Raw genomic sequence first — 13,395 nt, 5'->3', positions numbered from 1 at the left:
TTTCGACATTATTAAAGGGAATTTTATTGATTGGTTCACTGCGGTATCCTTGGGGAAATGCCAGAGAGCAGGTGAAGTGGCTTGATTAAAGTTGATATTACGTGAAAGGCTATATATTGGGATATTTGGGGCTTTATGGATTTTGTTATTCAAAGTTATGTTGCTACAACTGCTTCTAAATTAGAAGTTCTAATTCCAATTATAACTACAAGCTGATTCTGGGTCCACCTACAATTGTGGTTGTGTTTCTCATTAAGTACCTGACTATTACAGGAGCCTTCTTGGCTAATCAGGACTCAGGATTTAGCCAGGATAGCCCACTCACCAAGAACTATTTATTTATTGTTCGGTTCAAGTGCAAGGCAATAAATCTGCGGCCAAGTTTTGTGTGTTGAATTTCATTTTCTGTATCATTAATTACAATGGTTTGTTTAAAGAATGGGCCATTCGGCCGCCACTCGATAATAAATCATTTACCTTGCAGTCGAATAAAAGTAAAAGTGAACAAAACAGGGTCAGCCACTCCGCTCTCTGTGTTTCTGCCTTTTCTGTTTCCTTTTTTTATTTATTTAGCTTTGTTTTGCCTTTTTTCGTTCGTTTTTTTGTGCCATTTGTTTATTTTTTGTGACTGTTTTGTTTTGTATTTTGCCTGGGCAACTGATAAGGATTAAGGGATAACAAAACAATGCATAGCAGCAAGGACACCATGAGCCAGGCCGGCCAGCAGGCAGGCAGGTCAGGGCGTTGTTGCAGAACAAACTGCAACCTCAATGGAATTTCTTCTCGGCCTCTCGTGCTCCTCCGCTGGCTTACGCTGCGTATACGTAACAAAACGATCCACGAATGCAATTAAATTAGACTAACAGCAAATGGCCAAGAGGAGGTCAAATGGAAGGGACTGGACTGGGACTTGGTTAGAGATAGAAATGGCCATGTAAACTGATGGCCAAAGGGAAACTCCGGCAAAAGACACCAACCGGTGGGGGGCGTCAGAAAAATACATCGACTGTCGAAGTGTAAGGCAGTGGGTGGGACGGTTTTTTTGCCAGGTGAAGCGAACTGAAGTGAAGTGCAGGGAAAGTGGCAGCTAAAATGGCAAAACTGAAAGCTGAAAACTTTGGCACTCGAAGAGACGGACAAAAGGACAAGCGGACAGACGGGCAGTTGAGTAAAGTAAAGGTGTTGACGTGCTAGCGAGCAACAGGCAGGATGCAGAAAAAATAAAAGGATACCCTTTGATAGTAGAGGTTTATTAGACAGAAAATTTCTTATAAAGATTTAAAAAAAAAAAGGCAAAGAACTAATACCATCTTTAAGTGAGCTGTTGTTCAATAAACTGTGTCATAAAATTAAAAGCAAAACAAACACATTTATTTCCCTTTTAGAATCAAATAACTTACTGCCGGATTATTTGTCCATTTCACACCTGAAAGTGATTACCTTATCACCTCAATAGACTGGAAAAACAAGAGAAAAGTCCGCTGAAGTGAAAAAGTATTTTAGACCCAATTCTAGGTGGCTACATATTTCAAGTCGAATGTGAGGGAAACCCTTTAAATCTCTTACCTTTTTTGTAAATAAACACGTTGCCGTCGGGGTTCTGAAAGTGATTGCTTCATTGCTTATTTTTTTGTTCAGTCAGGCAAGCTAAACAAAAAAAAAAGGAAAACTAAAAGTAAGCTGAGATAAAGCTGAACAGACAGTAAAAATATTGCTCAGCCAGAGCAAAAGTAGCAACGGCAACAATCTGAATGCTACTGGCAGTGTTTAGATCAAATATTTCATTGGCGCGAGGCTATATTGCTTGGAAAAAAGTAAAAGTTTAAGTAAGCATAAAATAAAATAATAACAAAATAGCAAAAAAACACAAAAAAATAGCAGCAGCAACAGCTACAGCAAATGGCGCATTATGCTGCTGGACACGCTGCTGCAGCAATAGTAACATTAGCGGCAGCAACACGAACGCGTACGCCAACGGTGGCAGCAACATCGGCACTTAAATGCAGCAACAAGAAAAATCAGCTGAAAACTGGCAAATAAAACTCAACGACAGGCAAAAACTATTAAATCTCGCTGGATGCCTGCGGCAATAGTTATTGTTAAGCAACACAGGCAGGAGAAGCAGCAGCAGCAGCGGCAACAACATCGGCAGCAGGAGGAGCAGGAGCAGGAACAGGAGCAGGAGCAACGGAAGGAGCAACATTGGGGAAAACAAATTTGCAATATAAATTTATGCGGATTTTTGCGTCGCAGCGGCGCCGACGACGACGTCGACGCCGATGTCCTAGCAATAGCAATAACAAATATAACAGCAACATCATCGGGAGCAACAGCAACATCAGCGGCAAAAGCAACAAGCCGGCGTACAGCAACAACTACAAAAATAACAAAAACGACGGCGACGCGAACAGTTATTATAATAATGGCGTTAGTTGTTAGCATAATACAACAGCAACAACAACAACAACTACAACAACAAAAACAACAAGAGCAACAATCGCTACTCTGGCCATTCTATAACGGTAAGTGCTCTTGCTTTTTCACTCAGTCCGTCCGGACAGAACTGACACACTTTGCCCTCTGACCCCGGTCATTTTCAGTGGGTTAATGTGGCAAAAAAGCAGCCAAAACTAAGAAATAATATTTTTAAAAAAAGAAAAGTATATGTTTTAAATTATATCTAACAAAAAAAGCTTAAAAAATTATTTTAATCAAGTTTAACAAAAGTATTATATGAAAAATAACTTGTTTTTATACTTGATTACTAACAAATTCTTTGAGTTTAAAAAAGTAATATATTTTTGTAGTATTTTTAACTCATGATTGACTATTTTTGATAATATATATAACAAATAATTTACCAAATTAGTAATCTAAAATCTAAACCCTAAACATTAAAGTAAATAATGTTAAAATAATATAACCAAATTAGAAAGGACATCACTGGCTGCATCCTTTAGAAAGTTTCTGTTTGCTCTGGTACTTCAACTTTTTGCCTCTCCGCTTTCATGGAAGCAAATCGCGAGCCAACAAAATGGCGAAAGGGAAGGGAAAGCAGAGAGAAAGGGGCGGCGAAAGCCGGAGAAAGTGGGCAAAATGCTGTATTGCATACTTTTAGCTGCTGCCATAATATTTCAGAGCAATGCAAATTATGTTTACGTGCGTGGAAAATAGCTAAAATGTCCGTGGTCTCTGGTCCGATCCTCCAGGCTGGCTAGCCCCCTTAATAGTGAGGCCCCTGCACCCCAACAGTGCGAACAGTGAGTGCTAAAAGTATGCTTTTAATAGTTCAAATTGCATTTTATGCATAATGCACAAATTGCTCACAACGGGCTCAACTGGCCAGCTGCCAGCAACATTTCCAGCAGCAACACGAGCCACATAAGCAATTTATTTGTTTCATGCTTACCAATTTGTTAATAATTAATTTTCGTGTTTGGAATTTTCATTGACGGGCGATGAGTGTTCAGTTTTCCGCTTTTTGTTTTTGTTCATTCCATAGTTTTAAGCAATTTTTTCACGCTAAGGATTGATTGAACTGTTTTCCATTTATTTACAGCTCACAAATTACAGAACTACTATTTTATTTTCATTTTTTACACCTCTATTAATTTTAAACAAATGGAAAATAAATTCTACATATCATATATGCTTTTGGCAAATACAAACATTAAAATTGTCAAGTTTTGTTAAAAAGCAGATGTGTCAAATGCATAGAAATTTTTTGAAATTATTAGCTTTTAATTATAAATAAATATATATATTTATTTTTTTTTTCTTAAATAAATTTACACCAAAAGGTATAATGATTAATTACCAAAAGCCAAGGGACTTGAACTTTCAATAAAATTAAATATAGTACATTGTACCTATGTATGTAATTAATTGAATATTTCAAATATATTGTTTGGCAAAAATGTTGCAATTAATATTGCTTTCTATTGAAGAGACATTTGAGGAAACCTATCGGAAATTCACACAATTTCACCCTGAGATGTGGCTTACATTTTCCCTGCTTCGTTGATCTCCTTGAGTGATGGAAACTGATTGCCTTGAGCTGCTGTGGGATGTCCTGGATGAATGTTCATTTCATTGCATTTACTTGGACGTGTCGCACGAAATTGAATTGCAGACACATTCCTGGTCTCCCGGCTTATGAGCTTCATTTCCCCATTCGGACCTGGTCAATATTGAATATTTACAAGAGAAAGCCATTTCCCATAAACTGCTTCTGAATTGCCTTGTTTTAGTCATTTTTCATGTCATAATTATACTTTGAAATCGATTGAAATGCATATTATTTTTTTCTGGTGCATTTCTGGAAGTGATTTATGGCCTGGCTCATTGTCTAGTTCTGGCCCAAAAGGCTTGCTGCCTCAGACCCCATGAACTGTCTGCGGTTATACCGCAATAATCTTGTTTTATTAGTCTCCAGTGTAATTTTTCTACAGTTTCTATATTTTTTTGAGGGGATTTGGTTTTGTTTTTGGTCTGGCTGCTTTTTTCTTTGTTTTTTCTATACTTTTCTCAATGATTTTTTTTTTTGTTTTTTTTTGCTTTGGGGTTTTTTCCTCCTGCGGTTTTTGGACCAGAGCAAATTCTCCTGTGGCTTTGGTTTTATTTCCTGGTTTCTCGTTTTATTCGCCCTCTGCCTTATCTCATAAATAATTCATTAATATTTTTCAATTGATTTATCCCCATTTTGGCCACTGGCTGCTGGCTGCCAATTCCTCACTGTGGCATTCTCCCCTAGCTCTAGATCTCTGGAATTTGTCAATGGCGAAACGAGTTTCCTCACCATGCCACCATAGCTTAAATCCTGGCATATCCTTGGGCGAAAGTGGCTGGCTGGCTGGCTGGCTGGGAAAGAAAAATAAGGAACGCCGGCGAACGGAAAGTGGAACATTAGACAAGTTTGCTTGTTTATCAGCGTGTCTGTCGAGGATTTAAGCAGGCCGCTTAAAGTTGAGCAAGTTTCGTGGGAAACTTTTGGCTGGCATCAAATATCGCTCGGAGTCCTTGGGTTTGTGGCCACAGGACTTTCCATCTTGTGGTTGATCCTCTTCCTGATTTTGAAACCCGGACATGTATCCCATAAATACATTTGTTTAATGACCAAAAAAAAAAATAAGTAAGAAAAAGGGCCAACAGGAGAAAATGACCAAGCAGCGTTAAAAAATCTTCAAAAATTGTTTCGCACAAAAGTGCCGAGGCAAATTTTCAACTAATTAATGAAATTTATGTCGGTCAACTTTTCAGCGTGACAGAAGATGGAAAAAAGGGAGAGCCGGTGGGGGGAGAAAAACCAGGCCAACTTGCCAGCTAATTAAATGCAATTAGAGCGGCCTTGAGGGGCTCGGGAAGCGGTGGGTGGGTGGTGGCCGATGGGCTTTGGGTGGCATCTTAGATAGTTGTAGGCTCTCGGAATTATGTGCCAGTGCATAAAAGTTTGATCATAAGAAGTTTGTTTGCTGCTGATTTCAGCGGAATTTCAGAAATTTTATAAATCAATATAGACCGTTTGTAGTTGTTCGGGGGTGGCTGGGCTCTGCAATTTCCATTTCTGCTTCGGTTTTAGTTTCGGGATGACTTCGATCCAATCAAAGGCCCGGCATTCACGAGGTAGTTAGACTACAATTTATAGTTATTGTTTTCGATTAAGTTAATTAGTGTTTGGGAGTCAGTTGGAGGTGCTTTAGAGTCTTTAGTGCGACTTGTTTGTAGGGCTGCGATAACAAGGAATATTTATTAGGATTGGGAAATAAATAGGGATTTATTTTGTGGAGTATATTCATTATTAAACGTTTGGCAGCTACACATCGAGAGATTGAATTATCAATGTAAAATAAGCAAAGGGAAAACTAAGCAAGATACTTCATGAACTAAAGGAATGATCGATTCAAAAATTTCACTCAACAATGTAAATCTAGTTGGCCAAGAAAATCAAGAATCCGATGAGTATTGGCCAAGATATGGCCATCGCAGTGGGCCATATTGTACTCCCCATGCATTTTCCACATTTTGAAGGGGATGGGCCAGGAAATTTGATCGAATATGTAAAAAAATTTTTATTTCTAGATTTTGATGCAGATTTGTGGAGAATCGATGAACAAATCGATTAAGGTATTCCGCTCAAGAATCCGATGAGTATTGGCCAAGATATGGCCATCGCAGTGGGCCATATTGTGCTCCCCATGCATTTGCCACATTTTGAAGGGTATCCCCTTCAAAATTTTAATAAAAAAAAGCCCGGGAAATTTGATCGAAAATCTAAAAAATTTTTATTTCTAGATTTTGATGCAGATTTGTGGAGAATCGATGTACAAATCGATTCAGGTATTCCGCTCAAGAATCCGATGAGTATTGGCTAAGATATGGCCATCGCAGTGGGCCATATTGTGCTCCCCATGCATTTTCCACATTTTGAAGGGGATAGCCCGGGAAATTTGATCGAAAATCTAAAAAATTTTTATTTCTAGATTTTGATGCAGATTTGTGGAGAATCGATGTACAAATCGATTCAGGTATTCCGCTCAAGAATCCGATGAGTATTGGCCAAGATATGGCCATCGCAGTTGGCCATATTGTGCTCCCCATGCATTTTCCACATTTTGAAGGGGATAGCCCAGGAAATTTGATCGAAAATCTAAAAAATTTTTATTTCTAGATTTTGATGCAGATTTGTGGAGAATCGATATACAAATCGATTAAGGTATTCCGCTCAAGAATCCGATGAGTATTGGCCAAGATATGGCCATCGCAGTGGGCCATCGCAGTGGGCCATATTGTGCTCCCCATGCATTTGCCACATTTTGAAGGGGATAGCCCGGGAAATTTGATCGAAAATCTAAAAAAATTTTTATTTCTAGATTTTGATGCAGATTTGTTGAGAATCGATCTACAAATCGATTAAGGTATTCCGCTCAAGAATCCGATGAGTATTGGCCAAGATATGGCCATCGCAGTGGGCCATATTGTGCTCCCCATGCATTTGCCACATTTTGAAGGGCAAATTGGGCCCAGGAAATTTGATCGAAAATCTAAAAAAAAATTTAATTTCTAGATTTTGATGCAGATTTGTGGAGAATCGATCTACAAATCATTTAAGGTATTCCGCTCAAGAATCCGATGAGTATTGGCCAAGATATGGCCATCGCAGTGGGCCATATTGTGCTCCCCATGCGTTTGCCACATTTTGAAGGGGATAGCCCGGGAAATTTGATCGAATATGTAAAAAAATTTTTATTTATAGATTTTGATGCAGATTTGTGGAAAATCGATGTACAAATCGATTAAGGTATTCCGCTCAAGAATCCGATGAGTATTGGCCAAGATATGGCCATCGCACTGGGCCATATTGTGCTCCCCATGCATTTGCCACATTTTGAAGGGGATAGCCCGGGAAATTTGATCGAAAATCTAAAAAAAATTTTATTTCTAGATTTTGATGCAGATTTGTGGAGAATCGATGTACAAATCGATTAAGGTATTCCGCTGAAGAATCCGATGAGTATTGGCCAAGATATGGCCATCGCAGTGGGCCATATTGTGCTCCCCATGCATTTCCCACATTTTGAAGGGGATAGCCCAGGAAATTTGATCGAATATGTAAAAAAATTTTTATTTCTAGATTTTGATGCAGATTTGTGGAGAATCGATGTACAAATCGATTAAGGTATTCCGCTGAAGAATCCGATGAGTATTGGCCAAGATATGGCCATCGCAGTGGGCCATATTGTGCTCCCCATGCATTTCCCACATTTTGAAGGGGATAGCCCAGGAAATTTGATCGAATATGTAAAAAAATTTTTATTTCTAGATTTTGATGCAGATTCGATCTACAAATCGATTAAGGTATTCCGCTTAAGAGGGGGATGAGTATTGGTACAGCCAGCAATATATAGCCTTAGCCTGAGCCATGCGGTTTATTTCGTGATTATATGTTTTTTATATGTTAGTAGTTAATTAACTAGTTAATACTAGTTATTTAATTAAAATGCTCTTCATTGAATTCTATCCAATTATTTGGTGGATTAATGTTAAGCTTCAATGCACCACCTGTGGTTCACCAAACTTTTTAGCAATTTGCTCCTAGTTCAAGGTTGCACTCCAGCTTTCCTTTTTTGTGTGTGGTTTTAATTTGGCTGGAGTGACGAAAATCCAACTCAGAAATTCACCTAATTAACACGTTCTAAAAACATTCCTGCAACACGCTGAACAAGTGTTGGCTTCTTGTTTTAGTCATGTGTCCTTGTTGCGATGAAATTAATTTGAAGCCATGTGCAGATTTTGAGGCAAAAGTTGCCAACCAACCCACCAGAAAACCAGCCAGCCATCAGCCAGCAAAATGTCAAAAAACTTTCCCATCGACAAGAACTTAATTATGTAAAGCATAAAATGAAAACAAAATATAAAAAAAAAGGCAGCCACCTGGATTTATATTTATGACTGGGAAAGTATGGAACATGTTAGCAGAGGTGAGGGAAAAACAAAACAAAAACTACTCTTCCTCTTGAAATATGCTATGAATTTTTGAAACTAACACATGGACATGCGAGAAATTAGAAAAATATGAGAGGGAAATACAATATTGGGTAAAGTGCATCCTGTGAGGCGGCAAGCTGCACATCCTGTCGCCCATCGCGATGCATCCTGGCGGCAAACCAGGACCCAAAGCTAAACGTCGACCATTACCGGGACATTGGGTAGAAAACGGAACGTGGGGGTAACTGTGCGGGAATCGCGGGAAGGACCTTGAGGGGGGTAAAATTAGGTCAATTGCGTGTACGACGCGTTGTGAATCCAGCATCCTGGCTGGGAGAGTGTGTCCCGTGTCCTGTGGCCAGGATACTCGCCGCGTGTTGTTCATTTTTGCGCTTAGTTGTATTTCCCCTCTCCTTGGCGGGACTGCTTTCCTTTGCGTGCTGTCATCGTAATGGGGCAACTACATATACATATGTATATGAAAGGACATCGGGACAGTTGTGGTTAAAAAAATAGTTATCATGAAGTTATATGTAATTTTTTGTAAGAAATTTATTCCCAAAACGGAAGAGTTTGCATCCTTTTATAAAATGCTTTAAGTTCTTGAGGAAAGTATTGTTTCTACTACCTAACCAGTCCTGAACACCTATTCTATTAACCACAACTGTCTATATGTATATATGGGCTCATATATATTCCGGATTTTTGGTGAAAAAAGCGCAAGGCGATAAATTAAAGCGATCCCCGCTAACGTCGCCCAAAGAACCAAAAAAAAAAAGTTCTTGGCCAAAGTTGGGCATATAATTTAAGCGCACACACTAGCAGATACCCGCACTAACTTGTCCAACTTACTTAAAGCACATAATACACATATACCGAGAAAAGTGAAGCAAAAAGGAAAATGCAAAAATAGGTAAACTTTGGCCCGCTTAAAACTAAAAGAAAAAATTAAATTTTTGCCAAAAGGGAGAAAAGGGTATAAGGGCCCGGCCGAATGGAGTTGAAATGCTAAAACGGAAAATGCCGAAGCGAAAGACGCGCGGCGAAAACTCCGCTAATAATGTGAAACTTTATTAATTTGGTCTACACTGCAGCTGTTGGCAGTAAGATGAGGCCAAGAAGGGTTAACCGGAGGATGGGGGGAGGGCCCTGAATTTACAGCTTGCTAATTTGGTTAATTTGGTTTTCTAGTAATTTTCCCCCATTGGAGCGTCGGCTGGCACTCGCGCTGGCGTTCGCGCTGGCTTCTGCTGTGCAATTTTCACTTTTCCTTTTGTCCCCACCCCAATTTTGCGGCTATTTGCATTTTCCCTCCACTATCTGACTCGCATATTTTCGCAGTCTGCGATGCATTTCATTAATTAAATTGCAATTTCTAGCAGCTAATTTTTTTTTGTACTGAAATCAGCTAATTTTTACAGTCGCTTTGGAGTCTGGACTGGTCTGAGTTTTGGTTTATTTTTTTTAACATAAAATCCTTCTTTTTAACCTTATTCTATTGTATATTTTTGAAAGGATTATCATTTGATGGATATGGTTTTACCAAACTTACCAAAAATAAAGCAATGCTGCTTTGACAGGATAGTTGCCTTTATATATGGATGGTAGTTAAGCTTCTTAACTATAGCAACAATTAAATATTCTGCTATTCGGCGGGAAAAGCGTTTTTCATTGAGCGCAATCAAGAGTCAGAGTCAGAGTGAAATCAAAGGCAACTTCCTCTTGGCAACGCGGCGTATGAGTGATTTCCTCCATCCCCTGCGACAACAGTGCGTATGAGTGATGTTGGTCTTTTTCTCTTTCGCTCTTTGCTTGCGGCATATACAGTTGTTTAAACTGTGGCACAGTCCTCTATGGCACATGAAGGACTAAAATACATGACAGCCAATTAGTAAACGATTTGTTTGACTTGCCAAACGGTCGTGGCAGTGGCGAAAGCTTTTAACCAAAACGAAAAAACCTTTCAAGCCAGAAATGCCACATTTCCGCCATCGATTTGACTTTCACTTTCTCGTTATGCTTTTTCCACCTCCGTCCCTATTGCCGCCATTCCTCTCTTGTTGCTGTTTGAAGGAAACGGAAAGGAACTGCTGCGAAGACGACTCCCCCAGAACGAACTTAATGTGGGCTTAGGCAGCCTTGTAACCGTAACATAAATATTGCGCAAAACCAACAAAGGAGCTACACACTCACATGTACACATACATGCTATGTGGCATCCATGGGAGACACACACGTGTGTGTGTCCTGCTGCTAACATGCCACAAAAGTCATTCAACCGCAAAAGTTTTTGGCAGCAACTGCGGAATTAGTTGTGCAAGTATAAAAAATCTCACATCAGCTGCAGTGCATAAGCGTACAAAATGTGAATAAAAAAAGAGATATATACTATATACCACACTACAAACCATACTATATACTTTATATATATTATTTTTCACCGCCCCGATTTCCAGAAAAGAGATTAAGTTTTTTTGGATTAAAACCACTTTTAAAATGTGAAAAAATTGCAATGAGCTTAAGGAGAATAAAAAGTGTGTATATTTTTCAGGAAATATTTTTAAAATATCTCATAAACATTCTTGTTTTTATATTTAAAATAAGTATTAATCTTAAATAAACTTTTTAAAATATTTTTGTATTCAATATTTAATAAATAATTTAATGTTTCCTTTAAACGAAATCCTTTCCGTTTTATGGCCACTGGATAGGCATAATATTAATTTGCATTTGTTTTTGTGCCTTTGCGGCTTGGCCCCAATGCCTTCACAGATTCAGATACGGATAGTCATTCAGGTGGCAGTGCTGCAGCAGTGGCAGCTGTGGCACAAACAGCAGTGGCAACATACACATAAGCAAGAGCAAAAGCAACAGCAGATGCCGCATTAATTGCGCCCGGCCAGGCACAGACAGCACATCATTTGTGTCAGCGTTTCGTTGGGGTCTTGGTTTGGGGATGGAAATTTTGGGTGGAAAAGTGGGTGGGTCGAGTATGAAAAACAGCCTAGGGGCTAGGGGGCTTGCACAGCTACAACAACAACTAAACAGGCTAAACAGACAGACACACACAAGCACTTTGCATTGCGGCAATAAAATAAATTGCAGACAAAAAATAAAAAAGCGAGCCAAAGGAAAATAAGGAATGAAAACATATGTTAGCCGACACAAACACATATGAAAAAGGGAAAACTATTTGCCGGAAAAATGCTGAAATGGGAAATACGCTTTGCAGTAAAGGTTTCACATATTTTCCTTGTGTTGCTGAGGGGAAGGAGAACTTGATTTGATATTTATCAGAATATAATAATAAGTATGAAGGTACGATTGTTGGGACTTCAATGAATTACTTGGACATGATGAAGTCATCAATAGGATAAGCATTAGAATGATTGATGGGATTTGCCAGGATCTCCCAGAACATCTAAAGCTAACATTGAAAAAACTAGTTTATTTAACAAATGTATTTACATTCTAACTGAATACTTATTGTTTTTTGGGAAATTCGGGAATTTCATATGGAATATTCTGAACTATCGAAGACTTTACAGGAAGTGTGCTGTATGAACCTGTAGCTATCGAGGTTTCAATTTGTATAGACGTACATGTAGGACATGTAGGACGACATGTAGTGTACGTTACTGTAGCATCAGTATTGTTCTGCGAATCCTGGTTAATAATCGTATTATTAGTAGAATTCCTACGGTCTTGTGGTTTTTTTTCTATTTCCATGTCCTTCTTGGGCATCAAATGATAGATGGGCATTACAACTTCCGGTGATATGTAACCGGGAATAGTGACTCGAGCTGGAATAAGAGGAGTTTTATCCCTATCAAGCTCTAAGCCTTCGGGTAGGATTTCTTCGATCCTTTGACATGCTCGGTATCGTCGGTAAAAGGCAATGGATAAGATTATTAGGATTGAAACGCCAATGGGAGCTACGTAGTAACTGAATCCCGCGACCTGTGGGTTAGTCTGGGTCCATCTGTATCCCGTCCAACGCATCCCACCTCCGATTTTGTCGCTATATCTGGCTGCCACCGCCAAGTTGGAGGAGTGCATTGAGTTCCAGAACTGAAATTGATGCTGTGAGAAGCTTATTGACTCCATTTGTATATTTTGTTGTTCGAGGCAGATCTGCAGACTGGTACCGGAGTCAATGCACCAGGATACAGTGTAACCTATGAGGTTATCGTGATCGCTTGGAGGATCCCAGGTAAAGATATATTTCTCGTCATTATACTGAAGGTTTGTGGGTTGCTGATTCTCGGCATTGGTCAGAATGGGAACTTTTATTTCACTGCTGAGGGCTGACGAACCCTTTGAGTTCTTGCTGCGAATGCGAATGGTCGAGGAGAACGAGGCATCCCAGTCGGTAAAAATCGCCTGCGTAGTTCCTAAAAATACAGGATCTTTTCTGAAAATGATTGTATGTTGTAATATCATATTATATGTGGATGACAAGAAAGCTTACTCATTGTCAGAATTGACGGTGTATGTAAAGTTCGGTCCGTTCCATTCGAGCTCATCTAGATGAAACCAGAAAATATGAAGCTTTCTTCTCCCCTGGTCATAATGGAATCCTTGGGGAGGAATAGTGGGTGGCCTTTCGGGTAATGTGGCCGCAGTGGTGTGGTTGTAGATTTCGTCTTGGGACCAAGGCGCATTATGGAACTCAAAGCGACACGAGTAATGACATTCAAAGGTTTGGTAAGGTATGAGGCGTTCTTCGAGACAAAAATCATCAAAAAATTTCGAGTGAATTGGTAAAATTCTCTGTTTAAGTCTGATTTTAGGATTCCATGGACGTAGGTTCCATTGACAATCAGCAACATGCTTTTTATAAAATAAGGTGTTGGTACCAACATATACGCAATCATAATTATTTCTTTTCGTTAAAAAATAACCCACCAA

General features: G+C 39.2%; 1 protein-coding gene across 2 annotated transcripts in view; it reads left to right on the top strand.

Moving 5' to 3' along the window:
• The window catches only part of LOC6498121, a 48,816-nt gene that overhangs the window by 3,766 nt on the left and 31,655 nt on the right, over positions 1–13,395 (top strand). The window contains exon 2 of one of the 2 annotated variants that reach the window (XM_044715972.1): positions 1,643–2,522. In XM_044715972.1, coding sequence (XP_044571907.1) covers positions 2,078–2,522 — 445 coding nt within the window. In that variant the 5' untranslated portion in view covers positions 1,643–2,077. Of the gene's footprint in view, positions 1–1,638; positions 2,523–13,395 lie in introns of both variants that reach the window. The other variant, XM_044715971.1, reaches the window with a different exon arrangement.

Source organism: Drosophila ananassae, chromosome 3R (genome assembly GCF_017639315.1).
Source record: "Drosophila ananassae strain 14024-0371.13 chromosome 3R, ASM1763931v2, whole genome shotgun sequence".
Lineage (NCBI taxonomy): Eukaryota > Metazoa > Arthropoda > Insecta > Diptera > Drosophilidae > Drosophila > Drosophila ananassae.
This window is presented reverse-complemented; position numbering and strand designations above follow the sequence as displayed.